Source organism: Copadichromis virginalis, linkage group LG9 (genome assembly GCF_057382275.1).
Source record: "Copadichromis virginalis isolate Kocher_CV1m ecotype Utaka linkage group LG9, C_Virginalis_male_GT1.1, whole genome shotgun sequence".
NCBI classification, from domain to species: Eukaryota; Metazoa; Chordata; class Actinopteri; order Cichliformes; family Cichlidae; genus Copadichromis; species Copadichromis virginalis.
Genome location: NC_140626.1, coordinates 19,325,532 through 19,345,744, shown reverse-complemented (window position 1 = coordinate 19,345,744; position 20,213 = coordinate 19,325,532). Strand labels below are relative to the sequence as shown.

At 43.0% G+C, this 20,213-nt stretch overlaps 1 protein-coding gene across 1 annotated transcript; it reads left to right on the top strand.

Annotated features, from left to right (window-relative positions):
• Window positions 1-16,109: 16,109 nt before the first annotated feature.
• On the top strand, window positions 16,110-17,766 carry LOC146701735 (piggyBac transposable element-derived protein 3). Its single transcript, XM_085468897.1, has 2 exons — window positions 16,110-16,836; window positions 17,153-17,766. Exons 1-2 carry the CDS (start codon window positions 16,110-16,112, stop codon window positions 17,764-17,766), a joined length of 1,341 nt encoding a protein of 446 aa, XP_085325023.1.
• Window positions 17,767-20,213: the final 2,447 nt, after the last annotated feature.

The following is a 20,213-nucleotide window of genomic DNA, read 5'->3' as shown; positions in this document are numbered from 1 at the left end:
CATGATTGTTACTTCCTGAAATATTTATAGCTGCTGCAGTTGGAGCAGTGAGTTCTGCAGTGCTTCCTGACAGATCCTTACTATTTCCAAGTCTGTCAACAGTACAGAGTGTGAGAAAGACTGCTGCTGTCATCTGCATCAGTGGCAGCTCGCTTCCCCATGAGACCCAATGCAAGCCTTTCACGCTAATAAAGATTTTTCCGAGGGCAAATATGATAAACTGACAAGTGTAGGTACAGTACACGGGAAATGCGTGCGCGCTCTGAGCAAGACAAATCATTCCCCAGAATGACATTCAGCCTGATCTTGCAGGGGATGCTGCTGTAATACGCTGTGAAATTGATTCCATGAAATGAATCATGATCTAATCTTGTCTACCAAAACAAGGTAGCTTGTTCCATGGAAAGAACATCAAGACAGAAACAGTCACAAAATGTACCATCCCATTTCTGCTATTACGAAGCTCTTTTTGAGGATACACAGAAAGCAGTCTTGAAGGGTTACCCGAACAGCTCTTAAAAGTTTGCACGGATTTCCTGTTAGGTATAACATGTACCAGAATTATCTCTCTTTTTAAGGTGAATATAGATATGCTTCCTCTTTTGAGTGATTTATTGTTTTTTCTTGGATGCAGTTATCACAACATGATGTTCACTTTTTTGGAAAGCAATATGAATCACAGTGACTAAAGCTTACATCATGAATGTCTAATCACAAAGGTCAGTGACATGCCCTTAGCATATTTTTTCCTACTGAGCTGTGATCACACCAGTGACTCACTCACTGCAATCAAATACTGCTAGAAATGTAATAGAAATAAGCCTGCTCTGCTTTTGAGGACCATTTGAGAGTCCAAATAAAGTGATAATAATCAGAGTATTTTTCCAATAGTTTGTAGACCTCATGTCTGTGGAGGGGAAACATTCATCACTATTAAACGAGCCCTGGTTGACCCAGCTGTCAGGAGGCAATGACGTTTGACTGATAGCTCTGCTGCTTCTGTTTCTCCAAGTTGTTCTATCGCCTCATAGTTCTTCATTTTTCAGGCTGGGATAGGGCAAAGAGCGTGTGGGTGGTGGTTTGGAACGCTGGTCAGCAAAGTCATTGTAGCCAAAGCCCTATCTGATGCCTACCTAAGTAAGTTTAATGCAAAGAAAGTTTTTTGTTTGTGTGCGTAGCTTTTGTTTTCTTTTGAATGTAATCCCCCCCCCCCTTTTTTTTTTGGTTAATCTTTCAAGATTAAAAATTAACGCAACTCAAAGAAAACCCAAAGTCCTCTGAGACCCAGTCCTCATGATTACATCCAGCCTAATTGCGTTGAGTAGATTATAACTGCACCTCCACGCGGCACGAGTGTGCGTGTCAATAAATGCATTACAGTAATGGATGCAATCCGATCATGTGGTGAAGGCACAGTGATGCTCAGCTATTGTAGCTTGTTAATTGGAAACGTTGTCGGCATCTTTGCTCTGTTTGGGTCTGTTCTGGTTGACCACATTTTGGATCAAGTGTAATTAGTCTCAAGTCTGTTCCATTTCTGCTTTATTGAGATTAATTTATGCACCACGAGCATCTGACGGTAACACAAGCAAAAAAAACAAAAAAAAACGAGGCTTACTTTATTAGGAAGAAATGTGATTGTGATCTTAATCAGATGCCAGACACTTTATTAGGTACATCTTGCTAGCATCCTGTTGGATCTAATGCATCATGCAGTTGATTCCAATTTCACTGCAGGTGCAAAGTTGCATGTGACAAATAAAGGTTTGATTGATTGATTGATTGTTGGACATTCGGAGATGCTCTTGTGCATACCTTGGCTGTAAGTGTTTATTTGAGGTATTGTTGCCCTCCTGTCAACAAAGTTTCTGGCCAACCATTTTACCCCAGAGAACTGAAGCTCACTGCATATTTTCTTGTTTTTGGTCCATTCTCTGTAAACTCTAGAGATGGTTGTCCATGTGACTGCCATGTGATTGGCTTATTGGATATTTTTGTATACAAGCATTTGAACAGGTATAATAGTGGCTCGAGGGTTTAGTTAGATCAAAAAATAAAAGCAGTTAAATGTGAGAAGTTAATCAGACTATTGTGTCATTTACATATGACAAAAAAGTACGATGTTGATTAATTTATGTGCAAAGATGCAATAAAAATGTTATGTAACAATAGTTTAAATTGAAATTTTCAGATTTGGAAGATAAAAACTGTCACGGTCCTGGGTCTCCTGACCCAGCGTTTTTAGTTCTTTGTGATTTTCGTATTATTGTACTTGTGTGATTTATTCTATGGCTTCTAGTTTTGATCCCTTGCCCTTCATGTCTCCCTGTGTGCCCCTCTATGTATTTATGAGCCCTCGTCCCCTTTCGTGTTTATTCCGTGTCTCCCCTGCCTGTTATGTTGGTGTTCTACTCGTGCTCTCTCTCCTCCTGTCTGAACCTCTGTGCTCCCTGTTTCACCTCTCCCGTCAGTGTTCAGTTCACCCCGCCCTGTCTCGTTATGGCTATCAGTGTCACCTGTGTTCCCCGTGTGTTCCCACTCCCCTCGTTAACCCTCTGTGTACTTCTGTCTGCGTCTCCCTCTGTTCAGCGTGACGTCGTCCCTCATGCTGTGTGTGATTCCCCCGTGTTTCCTAGTGAGCCTTATGTTAGTTTTTCCCAGTCTAGTTTTGTATCGCCTATCATCTTCCGTTCCGCAATAAAGCTGCCTTTTGAGTTTATTCCCTCGTGCCTGTGAGTCCTGCATTTTGGGTCCTACTCCTGCCTGCCGCACAGCGTTCCATGACAGTACGACGTCACCAGTAATGGATCCAGCGGACTCACCGTGGAAGCGCAGCTCCCGTTTTGACGGGACTCGGCTAGTGCTTGGAGGGCCTCCGTGCTGCCGCTCCTCACTAGCTGCCTACCCTTCGGTCCACTCACCTGCTTCCTCTCCGCGGACGCCCAGGTCTCGCAGAAAACGCTCCAGCCGGTCCCGGGAGGATTACTACGAGCCTGCAAGCAATCAGCTCACGCCTGCACAAGCCTTTTACAAGATGTTAGGGATTATTATCGTGCCACCTGACTCACCCAGCATTTCCACATCACAGCAGGAGCAGCCACAGCAGAGTCCTCCCTCGTCACATTCCGCCAGCGCCGCTCCCTCTTCAACAGGGAGGCAGCGAACACGCAGCCAGCACTCACAGCTCCAGCAGGAGCCTGGGATTCAGCTCAAACAACCGCCTAGGGTGAGTGACAGAGTCTCCCTTCATTCGCCTTTTTGTCAAGGGATAGACAGACTGTTTCCCCCAAAGCTGCGAACGCCAGCTACATAAACACTACAGCTCATGTTTCTCCGGTTCGGGAAAATAAAAGTTTTCGTTTTAAGAATGACTATTTTCCCATTGGTTCAGAAGACTGTGCGCCTGATGTTTTTTCAGATCCAGGAGTTAAGACTGTTCCGTCTGGATCTGTTTATTCTGGAGCTATGTTTATTCAGTCAGCTGCCCATCCGCTTTCAGCTCAGTCTCCAGTGTCCCCTGCTCGGCAGCCGTCTGTAGCTCAGTCTCCAGTGTCCCCTGCTCGGAAGCCGCCTGTAGCCCAGTCACCAACTCCACCACCACCACTTTCGCCTCAAGCTCTGTTAGCCGCCCGGCCCGAAGCTCTGTTAGCCGCCCGGCCCGAAGCTCTGTTAGCCGCCCGGCCCGAAGCTCTGTTAGCCGCCCGGCCCGAAGCTCTGTTAGCCGCCCGGCCCGAAGCTCTGTTAGCCGCCCGGCCCGAAGCTCTGTTAGCCGCCCGGCCCGAAGCTCTGTTAGCCGCCCGGCCCGAAGCTCAGTCGCCACCTCCACCACATTCAGCCTCGCTTCCCATAGCACAGTCACATCCACAGCCTGACTTACTACAAACCTTATTTCAATCCTTAGCCCAGTCAATAGCTCAGTTGGTAGAGGAATCATCAGCCTTATCGACAGCTCAGTTAGCTCCCTCGCAGCCACCCTCAGTGCAGTCTCCGGTGTCCCCAGTGCAGTCTCCGGTGTCCCCGGTGCAGTCCCCGGTGCAGTCCCCGGTGCAGTCCCCTTTAGCACAGTCACCCACTCAACCACCAGCACCACAACCATCACTACCTCTAGTTCATTCCCCTGTGAAGTCATTAACTCCACCACCTACTCCACTCTCACCACCACCGTTACTACAGACATCAGTTCAGTCCCCTGTGCAGTCATTTACTTCTCCACCGTTGGCAGCTCAGGTCCCCGTGTGTCCAGCAGCTCAGGTCCCCGTGTGTCCAGCAGCTCAGGTCCCCGTGTGTCCAGCAGCTCAGGTCCCCGTGTGTCCAGCAGCTCAGCTCGCACCCGAACCTTTGGCCCAGTTCCCCGTAGCAGTGCGGTTTTCTAGCCAGCTTAACATTGAGCCCGGGGTCCCAAACCTCTCTGGCTCTACATCAGCTCCTGCTGGAAGCTCGGATGAGCTCATCCAGGACTCCGTGGCTCCCACGCCGCCATCCGCCTCATCCGCTGGGGGTTCCAGTGAGCCCGGCCAGCACCTCCTCGTCTCCGCTGGAGGGTCCGAGGGGCCCGTTCAGCCTCCTGTCTCCGCTGGAGGGTCCGAGGGGCCCGTTCAGCCTCCTGTCTCCGCTGGAGGGTCCGAGGGGCCCGTTCAGCCTCCTGTCTCCGCTGGAGGGTCCGAGGGGCCCGTTCAGCCTCCTGTCTCCGCTGGAGGGCCCGAGGAGCCTGTCCAGCCGCCATCTGCGACCGCCTCGTCATCGCCTGGGCCAGCCTCAGCCTCTGCAGCTCCGCCTGGTCCGGCCTCAGCCTCTGCAGCTCCGCCTGGTCCGGCCTCAGCCTCTGCAGCTCCGCCTGGTCCGGCCTCAGCCTCTGCAGCTCCGCCTGGTCCGGCCTCAGCCTCTGCAGCTCCGCCTGGTCCGGCCTCAGCCTCCTCTTCAGAGCCTTCGTCTGCCGCAGCCTCCTCTTCAGAGCCTTCGTCTGCCGCAGCCTCCTCTTCAGAGCCTTCGTCTGCCGCAGCCTCCTCTTCAGAGCCTTCGTCTGCCGCAGCCTCCTCTTCAGAGCCTTCGTCTGCCGCAGCCTCCTCTTCAGAGCCTTCGTCTGCCGCAGCCTCCTCTTCAGAGCCTTCGTCTGCCGCAGCCTCCTCTTCAGAGCCTTCGTCTGGTCCGGCATCCTCTTCAGAGCCTTCGTCTGGTCCGGCATCCTCTTCAGAGCCTTCGTCTGGTCCGGCATCCTCTTCAGAGCCTTCGTCTGGTCCGGCATCCTCTTCAGAGCCTTCGTCTGGTCCGGCATCCTCTTCGCTGCTTCGTCTGGTCCGGCATCCTCATCAGCTGCCTCGTCTGGCCCTGCGCCCACCGGGCCATGGCCGGCACGCCTGGGACTGGAGGGCCGCCGCTGCCTTCCGCGCGGTCGGCCTCCTGAACTGCTCCGTCGTCTCCTTCGCCGCCGCCGCTGCCTTCCGCGCGGTCGGCCTCCTGAACTGCTCCGTCGTCTCCTTCGCCGCCGCCGCTGCCTTCCGCGCGGTCGGCCTCCTGAACTGCTCCGTCGTCTCCTTCGCCGCCGCCGTTGCCTTGCGCGCGGCCGGCCTCCTGAACTGTTTCCGCGTCGCCGCCGTTGCCTTGCGCACGGCCGGCCTCCTGAACTGTTTCCGCGTCTCCGCCGTTGCCTTCCGCACGGTCGGCCCCCTGAACTGCTCTGTGTTTTGGGTTGTTTTCTTGGGCTCCGGTGTTTTCTGTGCTCTTTGTTTTCTGTTCCAAGCCCTCCGTCCTGGGCCCCCGCCGCCCGCCCTGGGTTGTTTTCTGTTTGGTTTTGTTTTTCTGTGTTTGGGCTGTCTGGAGCCAGCCCTTGAGGGGGGGGTACTGTCACGGTCCTGGGTCTCCTGACCCAGCGTTTTTAGTTCTTTGTGATTTTCGTATTATTGTACTTGTGTGATTTATTCTATGGCTTCTAGTTTTGATCCCTTGCCCTTCATGTCTCCCTGTGTGCCCCTCTATGTATTTATGAGCCCTCGTCCCCTTTCGTGTTTATTCCGTGTCTCCCCTGCCTGTTATGTTGGTGTTCTACTCGTGCTCTCTCTCCTCCTGTCTGAACCTCTGTGCTCCCTGTTTCACCTCTCCCGTCAGTGTTCAGTTCACCCCGCCCTGTCTCGTTATGGCTATCAGTGTCACCTGTGTTCCCCGTGTGTTCCCACTCCCCTCGTTAACCCTCTGTGTACTTCTGTCTGCGTCTCCCTCTGTTCAGCGTGACGTCGTCCCTCATGCTGTGTGTGATTCCCCCGTGTTTCCTAGTGAGCCTTATGTTAGTTTTTCCCAGTCTAGTTTTGTATCGCCTATCATCTTCCGTTCCGCAATAAAGCTGCCTTTTGAGTTTATTCCCTCGTGCCTGTGAGTCCTGCATTTTGGGTCCTACTCCTGCCTGCCGCACAGCGTTCCATGACAAAAACAAGACAATCCATTCAGTTATACATCAGTTGTGTTCAATTGTTTTTTTTGCTGACATATCCTCTTAGAGTATTTGTGGGAATTACTGGACCAGATCCTTAGATAATACTGAAGGATTCCTTTAATGTGAAAAAAGTCATAATCAACAAGTAGACTACATTTATGGTAAAGTCTGTTTCTCAGTATTTGATCTAAAATTAGTTGAAGTATAAATACTCAATGGCAAGATATTGGTGATAGCTCTGTGACAATAATGGCTCATTTCACCAGGGTGGTTCCACATAATGGGCATTAAAAAGCCTCCCAGACAAACCCTATTCTTCAGATATGGGTTTAATTGTCCAGAATATGATTGCTAAGTGAGAGGTCCCCTCACTTATCAAATTAACGGCTTTAAAATTGGGACAGTGAAGTACTTAGCTCTTATTAAAGTGGAAAGGGTCATGCCAAAGGTAAGCTGTTTATCTCATGAAGGAGAGCATAGAGGAGAGGAGAAACATCCCATTGACAGAAAACAAGTTAAAAAAAAAGAGCCTTCTTTAAACCTGAAAGTCAGTCATGCTTTAAGCCAGACTGTGATATTAGAACACAAATTGGAAATAATTGCAAATTTTCATGTGTGGAAGAGAAACAGGAATAGTGATGAAGATAGACACAGTAATTGGAGAGATTCACATGTATTTCTTGCAGAAACTGTCCATATTTCTTCATGTTTTATTCATGAGAGTAAAGATAGTGTATAGCCACACATGAGCTATCACATATCACAGTGCTCATTTATAGCTCTCCTGCATGAGTCTGGCTTAGCCTAGATAACAGTGAAACCGCCTGGAGGCCAGACACAACTCCCCAAAGAGTAATACAGGCCGTCATGACACCCAGATAGAAGCATGGAAATGCAGGTCAACCCAAACTCTTATCAAAATGCCATACACCTTTCAAAATAGTGAATGAGCAGTATGGACTGGCTGCCAGTTAGTCTGATAACAGTGGGGACCTCTTATGTCCAAGTGTGCCATGTTTAAGGGACACTGGCTTATTATAGGCAAGGAAAATGAAGACATTTAGTGCAGTGATTTTCATTCAAATCTATCATAGCATGGTTTCTTCTTCAGGTCTGCACATCCAACTACTACTGCATCCAAAGAGCTACTGAATAGCACACACTGTAAGTTGTAGTGCTTTGAATGAAGCAATATTAAATCAATTTATTGGTACCATGTAGAATAAGGATAATGTCATTTGCAATGTAATGTCCTGCTGGGTTGTTACTTTGACACACATCTACCCTCTAAATATTTTTCTGGCCAAACAACCCACACCCACTTCTTTAATTCATTCATGCTTGAGTCATTTTAAGCTGTGCAGTACGTTTCTTCTACTGAGCACAAGGTTGCTAATTGTGGCGACTGAGGCATTTAAACGTTATGGCGTGACATCAGGGCAAAACTCTTGTTTAAAAAAAATGGAACACTGCGCAGAAAAATAGCATTAGTGGGATTTTCGTGAGAGTGTAATTTCCATATTTTTCACACCCTTCCCCAAGATAATCATAGATCAATTGCGCTGGGATTTGTGCAGACAACACTTGCTGGTTAAGTAGTTTGCAGAAAAGAATTTAAGACCTTTACTTAACCTTCAGAAGCAACATGCAAATATTTCAAAAATTATTCCTTGTAATACATTTGAGTTCTCTCACTCATGCAGTCGCTGACAATAATTCAATACAGCCACTAATCTCTTTCTAATATTACAAACCATGTGTTAACAGAGATAAGTGTGTTTGGCAGGGTGGTCATTTGGAATCTCTAACACTCGGGGCAAGTTTTGCCTTGTGGGTTGTCCTGGAGCCATTTGGCTTAAAAAAAATTAGTCTCCGAAGTTTCTGCAGATGCCTCAGTGTCACAACTTTAATGGACACAAAGATTTGGATTTCTTTTGCCATCCAAAGTCAGTAGCAAAACGGGACCTTCAGACAGCAGTAGTAATGAACCAAGAAGAACTAAAAACAAACCAATATTTTCCATCCTTTCTCCTGTTTTCCCACATAAATGATAACTGAGAGAGTAGAATATTTTTATCTATCAGCATTTGAAACAGAATATAAAAAAAGAGCTCAGAGCTGTACTCTTTATCAAGCAGCAATTATAGACAATTTGTTCAAAAAGGACTTGCAGACTTTTCGGCCACCCTTAACACTTTTTTTCCATGTGTATACGTGTTTTGCTCTTCCTCATAAACACAGAAGGAGGCATGTGGGACAAAATAAATATTCTACAGGTTGCTTTAATGCACAAAGAAACCAATTAATTTACCAGCATCAGGCTGGGAAAAAAGACAAACAAGAAGGTTGTGTTGCCAACTGGGCAAAGTAGACAACTCCACAGGGGTAAACTTTCACACCATATGAATTCTGTTTATGCAATCTTATTAGTATCAGCTAAGACAGGTGCATAGATATCTTAAAGAGGGGTCTCTGTGACAAATGGTAGTTTTAAGACCTGCCAAGTTTCTCTGCCAGCGTGAGAGGGGGGAGGATGAGGTTTAAGGTTATGTGAAAAATTGGCAAAAGAAGAATGTTGCAAAACATGGGAATAGGCCATGGAATAAAATATGCTCTCCAAGAATTAATTTACATTGGTCTTATTTACTCTTTGACCTTGGACCATCTCTTAGTTAGCTGCTATAGTCTCATGCTGCTCCTCATGCTTTTATATGTCCCTACTGCATGTTATTAGCTTTTGTCCACTTTCTTCCAAAGTTTGTCTTTATATCTGTATGCTCTCCTTTTCTTGCTTCTCTTACTCTGAACCCCCTCAGGTGGTCATGACAGATGGCTGACCCCCCCCCCCCCTCCCTCTGGATCAAAAACTGGTTCAGAAATCTTCAGGTTCTTTCCTTTTAACCCTTGTGTGGTGTTCGTATTTTTGTTACTCAGCCAGTGTTCATGGGTCTGGTGGACCCGCTAGAGTTTTGGCTTTCCAAATTAACACTATCAAACAATTTTATGTTAAATTACTCAACAGATGTTTACTTCATCCCAATTACAAGACATATGAACAGCAAACATGGTTAATTTTTTCCCTTTACCTTTGTTAGATCACAGTTATGAATTAATGTGCTTCTCGTTTTTCTTTTATATAAAATGTTATAAATAAATCAGTTATAATCAAGTGGAGTGAGTGGAAAGACACAACACATTTACACGTGAAAAAATAATTAATTGTTTAATTTTTCTTTTGAAAAAAACTGAACACGGGTCTCACAGACCCGAACACCATACAAGGGTTAAAAATAATGCGCTGCAAAAAACGTTTAGTAAGAAAACCCAAAAAAATGACATACAAATCATGAGTTAAAGGACTGTTCAGTTGTTAGTTGTTGGGGAAAATCAAGAAGTAGATTGAAAGCAGGCCAAAAACGTAGAACTGGCAGCACAGAACATGTCTGAATAGACTCACAATACAGGCACAATAATTAGAGTGCTTAATATCCCTTAATCTGTACTCTTAGAATTAATGAGTGTGCAGAATACAAACACAATCAGGTGATCGACAAAAGGTGGGAAATGTCTGGGAGAATGTGGTGGACAGGTAGGAAATGGCAACGTCAAGGTCAATCAGTTCAAAATCAGTTTTATAATAATAGGCTGATGGGTTGAGAAATGATAGGTTTATGCACTGCTTTGTTTTGGATCTTTGATATCCAGAAATAAAATAGATTTAGTGATAGTTCTCTTCAGATGCAGTCCCTGAGCTGATCCTTATTCTCCTGAATTTGCCAGAAGTTTTCAATTTCATGATGGTTTTACAGCAGCAGAATTGCTCTGCATGGATAGGACTTTATAGGCCACAGATATGAGTAAGATTAGAAAAAAAATGATTATCTAAGCAGCAGCACACAGCTTCAGAAAAAATCTATTATCTGTGTGAACAGGGAAATGAACCCAGCGGTATCACCACCCTTTTTCCCTCCTCTTCTTCTTTCAGGTGCAAGTAAGAGCATCTGGCTCGTTAGTTGTACCTCAGCAAAGTGTCAAAGCAACAGTGCAGGAAACTGAGTAAGTCAACTGCATACTGGAAAGACAAGATTAATTTCCCAGAATGATTCTCCAATTGGTCTCACCTGAACCGAGGGTTTGGTATAGAAAGTGTTTCTCTTGCAACAAAAAAATTTAAGATTTATTTGCTTGAAGGGATTCGGGGACGATTTTTTTGCACTTAGATATTGAGACGAAGCCCCATTTAGCTAACACGGAAAGTTCTCACTCTTGTTTGATAGATCATGATCATGTCTAACAAGATAATTTTGGTCTACTGGAAATGAAGGAAGGAAGGAAAGAAAACAACTAAGGGATCAAGGTCCAGGTTTAAGGCAGGTTTTAAGATTTAAGGCAAACTTTTATTTTAATTATTTCATATTTACTTTTAATTTACCCGTGTTTTCATTTTCATTTTCTTTATTCCTCAGTTTTAATTTCCTTTTGCTTGCAGTATTCCTGTGCTTCATATTGTTTCACTTTAATCTTGAATGTTTTATTTGCTGTTTGTTATTTCTTTGTAACTCAAAGGTGCTTATAAATATATAAATATTATTATTATTGTATTTTCTGTTTGTGATTAGTCTTATGGTGTGTTGTTAAATGGAAAAAGGAACCTTCGCATTCAGATTTTCAAATGCTCATTATGCAATTCATTTGACCATCTGTAATACTAGAAGGCCTGCTGTACTCAGCCAAATTTCAACAGTAACCGTAACAACCCAGTACATAATTCAGTGGCTCGTATCTCCTGCAGCTATTTAAGGCTCTCACAAACAAAAAAGAATTTGAGAAAGAGATTTACTCTGGAACTAATTTCGCCACTGAAAACAACTTGCTAGAGTTGCTATAGAACAAGATTTTTAGTTTGAATAACATGGAGTTTTTATTTAACTTTGAATAACGCTGTGATTAATAATTGATTGGTCAAAGGGTTGCATACTTTCTCAGCCATCTGCCTCTGCTATCCTCATGTTGCCTGTCTAAAATAATTTGTTGTGGTATGAGAGTATTCAATCAAAATACAAAAAATAATAAATAAATAAATGATAAAAATGATAAAAAAAAATATGGACACCTCAACTCAAGAGAAATGATGAAATTATATATATTGTGATTAGGTTTGGCCATGTATGAAGAAATCCATGCAGCATTATAATCATGCGTGTATCTGTGCTTCTTGAGAAAGTAAGCTCAAGTCACTGTGTGCAGATCACAAACACATCTTCAATCTTAACCTGTTAAGCAATTTCAGTGAGTCACATATGTCACTGCTTAGATCAAAAACGGCTCTTAGACTTGCACGTTCAGGGGTAAGTAGCCACTGGACAGATTTCCTTAAGAATGTCTTTAGCAGCTTTTTAAAATATTTTTAGTGTACAGCTTCCCAATATGTCTGTGAAGGTTGTCAGTCATCCAGGTCATTGTAGTCTAGTCTCAGTAAATCACAAGATAGGGTGGGGCTAGGCTTCACAATGTGTTCACTCGAAACCTTGGTTGATTGTGACCTAGACCCGTTTTCATACCTTGGTTTGTGCAAATAGGTAGAGGGTCAAAATGGGGTCCATGACCCTCTTGGGGACACTGCCATTGGGCTTAAAATCTGGGACTATCCACCAGTTGCTCTTAAGAAGAAGCTTCTTGGATGAGAGGTGAAACGTCTTTAAGGAAACTTAAAGAAGTCCAGACGCTTTTCTTTCCAAGCTCCTAAGGTGAAACGAATTTGGGATGCTTGATGGTACTGACATAGTCTCCAAAACTGTGTAGAAAGAGCTATTTATGCCTTACAACAATCAATAAATAAACAGATAAATAAATAAATAAATAAATAAATAACTGTCTGTCATTCTATTTCAGCTTATTAATTTTCTATCTAGAGTGCTTCACTTTGTTTGGACAGCCCAGGTAGGCAGGAAAATAATGCTATAATTTCAATCATATATGTATAAACAGCCTCGACTTCACTGTCAGTCCCTTATTGTCAGTTGTATTGTGGTGTTCATCTTTAAGTTATCTGGCTCCACAGCTAACGTGAAAGTTCTTCTATAATGTTTTCATCATGTCCTTAGAGATGGTAGACATTGATTACTCAGGGTTTTCTTTTGTTAGAAAGTTCACATAATCAAGATTCTTTAAGAACCTATTACTTCTGAAAGAAGTGCAACCCTACTTCCAAAAAGTTGGCAGATTTGTGCAAAATGTAAATAAAAAGAAACCAAAAAATTTAATTTGGAAATCTCATAAAACTATAATAGAAGATATAGCTTAGAACAGCAGTTAAATCAAGAAAAGCTACCATTTTGATTGATTGATTGGCAACAATACATTTCACAAAATTTGGGAAAGGCCCATGTTTATCACTCTTCTTTTAACAATAGTACATAAATTTCTGGGAACTTTGGAGATCAGTTGCTGGACTTTTGTCCCATTTTCTAGCTGATCAACAGTCCTGGGTCTTCTTTGTTGTATTTTTGCTTTATTGTGTGTCGAATGTTTTCCACTGGTGAAATGTCCAGATGGACAACTAGCCTTTCCTGAAAAAGATGCCTGAATGGGTGCATCTGTTGCCCAATGCTGAAAGGTAAATCTGCGTATTGACATTTCATGCTCACTTCTTCTTTGCATGATAGAGCTTTAACCTACATTTGAGGGTCACACCATTTCTTCTTGCCTCTCATCCACATTTACACATTTGGCTTTAGCAAGCAATGCAGCAGTTTGTGTAAGAACAAAGCGACTCTCTTCAACCCTTTAAAGCCAGTCGGAGCGGGCACGCTCCGTTTTGCGTAACTATTTTTAAATCCCTGTAGAACCGGAACCACGTAAAAATTCAAAACACTTACAAAATTCAAAACACGTACAAAATACAAAACACATGCAAACTCCAAAACACTTACAAATTCCAAAGCAGTTACAAATTCCAAAGCACTTACAAACCCCAAAACACAGGCAAAACCCCAAAACACATGCAAACTCCAAAACACAACGGAAGTGCTCCAGGACGCTAGGGGCAGTGTTGAGCTTTTGGTACCTAGTAACTACACAAGCCAGGAAGTACCTGGCTTGTGTACTTACTAGGTACCAAAGGCTGCTCGAAATGCGGCCCTCAAATGCGACCTTCATTTCCCTGAATTTTAAGGATGGGTCGGTGTAGCCTTCATGGCCCAACATATCCCAGACTTCATAGCGCGGTGGTGGGTGTGGATAATTTTGCCGAAAAAAACGGTTGAAGCGGGGCGGCTGAACAGTAAACTTTCAAAAGTAAGTGCTGAATATTATGTCAGTTATTTATGCGCAAATGTTTAATAATGAAGAACATTAAAACATGTTCGCCACATGTCGGGAAAGTTATGTGCCATTAGCGATGTTTGTACTAACTTGGTTTTAAAGCCTTTACTTGAAAATATGCACCGTTCAATAGTTGGCCTTAATCTTACAGAGAATGTGATGATTTTATGGATAATTAAAGTCAGTCATATATCCACAAACACAACAAGCTGAAAGTCAGTGATGCTGCTCGGTTTGCAGTCCTGAATATCACGGCACAAGCAGGATTCACTGCACTGTTAATGTTAGCTATGTTATATTGCTGCCTCTGTTCGGTGGTGTCGAGCCAAACTGACTTTAACATGTTTGAACGAGCTGACGGTTCACTCGTTAAGCTGAAAGAAAGATGCTTTGATCACAGGAGTCACACATGTGTCCACTGTACCATCTGGGAACTCTTCTTGTTTAGCACTCATAATAACACAAACACTACATCTTCCTTCCCTTGTGCTGTTTTGTAGCAGTGTATACACCTGAGACTGCCACCTGTCTGTCTGTCCTGCACTCTCTCTCTGTTTCTTTCTCTCTGATTGTGGAATAAAAGTATGAACATGTATTAATAAGTTACACTTGTGTTTGAATCCTGCAGCTTATCACACATTTGATTTCCATGTGACAACTGCAAGTGTCCAGAGTGAGGACAGACTGAGGGACCCACTGCTGCACATCATCTGTGAGATTTTGCACCCCTGATGATCCGCCAGGACAAACTCAGCAGTGTGTGAGGAAGAGGAGGAGGAAGAGCAAGCAGCAGCTGACAGATGGAGAGAATAGACAGACTGTTCCCTGTTTGTGAAGGACTGCTAGAAAAGTTTAACAAAACCTTTTGTCTGTCCTGAATCAGTCTTATTAGGTAATGTTCAAATCATTTTTTCATTCCAGTGTTTTCAGTGTGGGAGAAAGTACTCAGGGCCTTCAAGTTACACACTATGAAAGGCAGAAACAAGTTTAATATTCAGAAACCTAAAGTATGTATCAGCAGCAGAATGGACCTAAAAATAAATGTTTGTTTCAGTTCTATGAAGCTTTGAGTATTTTTGGATTAGTAGTACTGCTGTGTTTGTTGCATCATATTGCTGTAATTGTTTATATGCTTCATATATTCTGAGGTAAGTTGATCTATAGTGTTACATCATATTCTATAAGGATGTTATGTGTTTGTATACTTTCTGCCCAGTTTGACCCATTTAGAAGACGTCAGCCTGTTTAGTTTGAGGCTCTAAAATATTCACTGCTGTAATAACTAATAATGATTAATATAATAACTATAATATTGGCCATATTATATTTACATTACCAAAGTGAGAAGACTTTAGTCTCATGAACAACATTAACTAATTGTTATTTACTAGCTAATCTTTAAATGACTGTTCAGTACAGAAATGAAGCCCAAAAATCATGTTTTACAGTCCCGTGGTCTCAGCCTCAGATACTTATTAAATCACACAGCTCATGTACAAACAAACAAACAAATGAACAAAACATGTTCTCCTTCATTTCTGTCAAACAAAGCTGTTTCCAGCGGTTAGTATCATGGTTGCTAGGCAACCTGGGCAGCGCCACGGAGACTAGACCGTCCCATTTCACAAGCCTCGCGCTTTCGGCCTTAGCGGTCTTTGAGTACGCGCCACTTGTGGACCGTTAAGGCTGCGTACTTTAACCTCCTAGGACCTGGCGTTTACATATGTGGACATCACATTTTGGTTTGTCTAGACCACAATACAAAATTTTTTTTATATATTTTTTCTGATATCCGAGGATATTACGAGGACATTATACTGCCTCCTGGTGGTGGCAGAATATAATTTCTCATTCCACATTAGATTCAAGATGGCTGACAACACACCCTGAAGTTCAGATGGCAACTCCCGAGCCAAACTTCGACCAGGTAAAAAATTCAATCACATTTCATGGCTCATTCTTGTTCAGATATGGATAAAAGTGTTCAATGTTTGTTATGGAATTCAAATTTTACAAAAGTTAGTAACTGTAATGATTTACCATGCTGCTAAACATGTGGTACATGTGTGTGAACAGAGGGACTTAGTTTTGTTAGCTTTGTTTACAATGTGGAAAGAGGGAGTTAGCAACATGTGCTAGCAAATTGTGACAATGAAATAGTATTTTTGGATGATTTAGGTAGAAAAAAATAGTTTACTACAGTACACGCAGATATAGCAAGTTTTACAAAAAAAAATCTCCATAGGTTTTTATTTGATCTTTCTTATGATGTTTTTTCCAGAGCGTTTTTATTTCGCAAGAGCAATGGAGTTACTGGGGTTAATTGGAGACAACTCAGATGTGGAAGATTTGTCAGACATTGATGATCCTGTTGGGGATGCTGAATATTTTGATGCCTTGCGTACCATATCCTGCAATCAGGATGTACTGGTCCAAAACCTTGAGATTCCCTGCCATCACCAAAAGGTTCACACGTGACAGATTCTTCAGGCTCAGGCAATCACTCAAAGTGCTCATTGACGATGATGTTCCAGAGGATCTGAAAGAGCGTGATCAATTCTGGAAAGTGAGACCTTTTCTGAACCGCATTCTGAAAGGCTGCAAATCTCAAGCTCGCCCAGAATGCGTTTCCATTGACGAGCAGATGATTCCATTCACAGGAGCTTGTCCGTATCGACAATATCTGCCAATGAAGCCAAACCCAGTTGGCATACAAAACTTTGTTTGTGCAACAGCAGATGGTATTGTGCTGGACTTTGAAATTTATCAAGGGGCACCTGCACTCCTTGAGCAGGTTGAAGAACCAGGGGATCTGGGTTTGGGAGGCTTGGTCATAGATCGTCTGTCTCAAACGCTGCATCCTAATACAAAGGTTTACTGTGATCGGTTCTTCATTTCCATCCAAGTTGTGGAACGCATGATGAAGAAGCAGATATATGTAACTGGTACAGTTATGAAAAATCGGGTCGCTGCAGCAGTACAGAAGCTACCAAATGACAAAACAGTGAAAAAGAAAGGAAGAGGGACCTCAGCACAAGTTACCACTGAGGATGAAAAGATTTGTGTGGTGAAGTGGTATGACAATAAACCCATACCCATAGATCATGGCTCAAGAGTTGGGAGTTCGCCTTGTAATCGGAAGGTTGCCGGTTCGAGCCCCGGCTTGGACAGTCTCGGTCATTGTGTCCTTGGGCAAGACACTTCACCCGTTGCCTACTGGTGGTGGTCAGAGGGCCCGGTGGCGCCAGTGTCCGGCAGCCTCGCCTCTGTCAGTGCGCCCCAGGGTGGCTGTGGCTACAATGAAGCTTGCCATCACCAGTGTGTGAATGGGTGGATGACTGGATATGTAAAGCGCTTTGGGGTCCTTAGGGACTAGTAAAGCGCTATACAAATACAGGCCATTTACCATATTGATGATGTCTGCTGTTCATGCTAGCGAGCCAGAAGACACCTGCCAGAGATGGGACAAAAAACGAAAACGATATGTGACCATCTCGCGACCAAGTATTGTCCGTGAATACAACTCCAAGATGGGTGGAGTTGACCTTGTCGATAGAATGATGAGTTACTATCGCATGAGTGGCCGTACGAAGAAATGGACACTGCGGATGCTAATGTACTTTATGGATCTGGCTTTAGCCAACAGCTGGCTACTGTACCGTAAAGACCTTACTGTATGTGGCACACCAAAGAAGGACATCATGCAGTTTCTTGAATTTCGCATGGAAGTGGCCATGACCTTCTTGGCTCAGTATGCCAATGACAGCTCTGACTTTTCAGTGCAGGAAGATGACCCAGACGTGTTAGTCCAAGGGAAAAGGCGTCCAGTGAAGGTAGTGCCCCATGTCTCATTCCGCAGGAAGGCTAATGCACATCTGCCAGAGGTGGCAAAATTGAAGAATGCAGCACACTGCAGAGCAAAAGGCTGCTCAGTGAAAATTCGAGTACAGTGTGTTACATGCAAGGTGTTCCTCTGCTTACAGGCAGATCGGAACTGTTACACAGCCTTTCACACATAGGTGTAAACATGGGGGAAAAAATTTGAAGTAGCAGTTTTGAAGTGTTAGGTTTCCTGCTACATCCAATGTTCATAATTCTATTACTTTTTGGACTTTGTTACAGACATCTGTCTTCCTGTAACTGTTAGCAGAACTTCAAATGAGCCATATTGGTCAAAGGGGAACAACTGTTGTTTCTAATTTTCTTTTTGTACTCAGGAAAATTGCTGCTGTGTTCAGACAAAAAATAAAGAGTTTTGCACATCATTACTTACTTGTGACTTTATAGTGGTCTATTGGAATTTAAAACGAATGTCCTAATATGTGGCCATCATTTTTCTCAGAAACTACATCAGGTAAAAAGATCATTCTTTGTTTTTACATTCATCAGGTCCCAATCAGCCCAAATAGCAAAAAGAAATTAAAAATGCATGTCATGAAAGAGTTCGGGTCATAGGAGGTTAAAGCTGCAGACCCTGAATTGTCAACATTGCGACATTCAATATATTTGAATGATACGGTAAGCGCCCAGTTAGCTCAGCAGCTCTGCCTCCTTTTCGACTACCGGGACATTTAAACAATGGATAATCCGTTTACAAACAAATTCATGCTTTTCTCCTCAACAGAGAGCGTCGTACAATAAGAAGAATGGCGCCTAATTACAGAGTTAATAATACAGACTTTGTAATATCTCACGTGTAGATTCATCAGCCAGATTAAGTGTTTACTGACAATTGACAGTGTAAGCGGACATCATCATCACTATTCCAATCAATCTTCTCCACACAGACAAGCATAAACACACTCGACTATCACTAAATCAAATTTAACACACGTTTGTAATGACGCTAATTCAGTTTACAATAGGGTTCATTCGCTTGGTAAGCAGGTGGCAGTATCCTCTTATACTGGGGAGTAAACTGCCATTAAACGAAGAGAAGAAGAAGAAAACCCCTGCACATGCGCGGTACGGATCGGGTAGACCTGATTTGTACGGTCCGACTTTGCACATGCGCAGTAAGGATCGGGGAGTCCTGATCCGTAACTATCTTTTTATTTTTCGTTTTTGTCTACATTATTTTGAAATGCTTCATCATTGGAAACATGTTAAGAGATACTTATTATTCTTAACATCTTAACAGATACTCTGACCCGTAACTATCGTAAAACGCTTGTGTTTTACGATAGTTTGCATGTGTTTTGGATTTTGTACGTGTTTTGGAGTTTGTACGTGCTATTTGGAATTTGTAAGTGTTTTGGAGTTTGTACATGCTTTGTCTCTAGGGGCCACCGTAGTTTCCTGTCTATAAATCAGTTTTCTTCATTATTCGCTTGCTTGTTACGCACAAGTCTACCGTTGTTTACAGCGCCATCGGCCGCTGTTTTTTCCGTTTACTTACTTCCAAAAAGAAAACCTAATTTCTGCCGTTCAATACTGAACAAATTTAAAAAATTTTAAATTTATGCAAAATTGCAAAACGCTTAGTTGTGTCTCTAATCAAACCTCTGTAACTTTGCTCTTCTTCACTTCAGCAGCATCAGGTAATGTTCATGTGTTGATTAATCGTTTTCTTTTGTTGAAATAGAGGTCAGCGCCAATGATCGCATGTCCGCCATTACCTGCCCGAAACCGGAAGTGATGCCATTTTCGCGGAAAATGTAGTTTTTTACTTGTAGGCCTTAAAAGCCTATACTGGTGTTTTTAAAAGTCATGTTTGATTTTATGCTCTGCTGAATAGTTTCTGGGATGCTTAGAACTCAAATTGCACTGCTTTAAATTGTTTATTTTGATGCACATGCTGTTTTCTTTGCAAATGTGTATTATGGGATTGTTTTTCGTTTTTTCTGCAGTATATAAAAATTGGTCTATCTCAAAAATAAAACCATGAAGACACTCAAAATAAATTTCCTGTGGTTGGAAACTATTTTTTGCAACTTTTTTGTATTTAAAGTTTTGAGGGATAAACCTCTTAAATTTCTCTAATTAGAAACATATGTAAAAAAACAAAACAAAAACGATTTTCAATTTTTCTGCAGTTTATTGCACTTTTTTGCAATTTATGTGGTTACTATGGATTTAATGCATAAATATTATAAAAATTTGGCCTATAACAGTTGTATGGATGTATAGCAACTTGAAATGCTCCCACAAATGGCACTAGAGCACGTAAAAATATAAAGTAAGCTCTGGTGGACTTGGTTCTATGGTAGGTCTTAAAGGGTTAAGAGTTTCCCTGTCATGTCATATAAAAAAGTGTGTTCCGGTAAAGCACCAGACAGGCCCTGAGGTCAGTCATCCAGGGGCAAATAAGGGAGTGTCTCAGTGCACTTTCTAATCGAATGACTTTCAGAAGAGCTTTTTGTGGCAGTCAGAATGTCCATGAGACAGCAGAGCTGCACATCAAAATGCAGAAGGAAATCCAAGTCAAGTCAAGCCTATCCCACTGCTTGTCTCTCATTAGACTGAA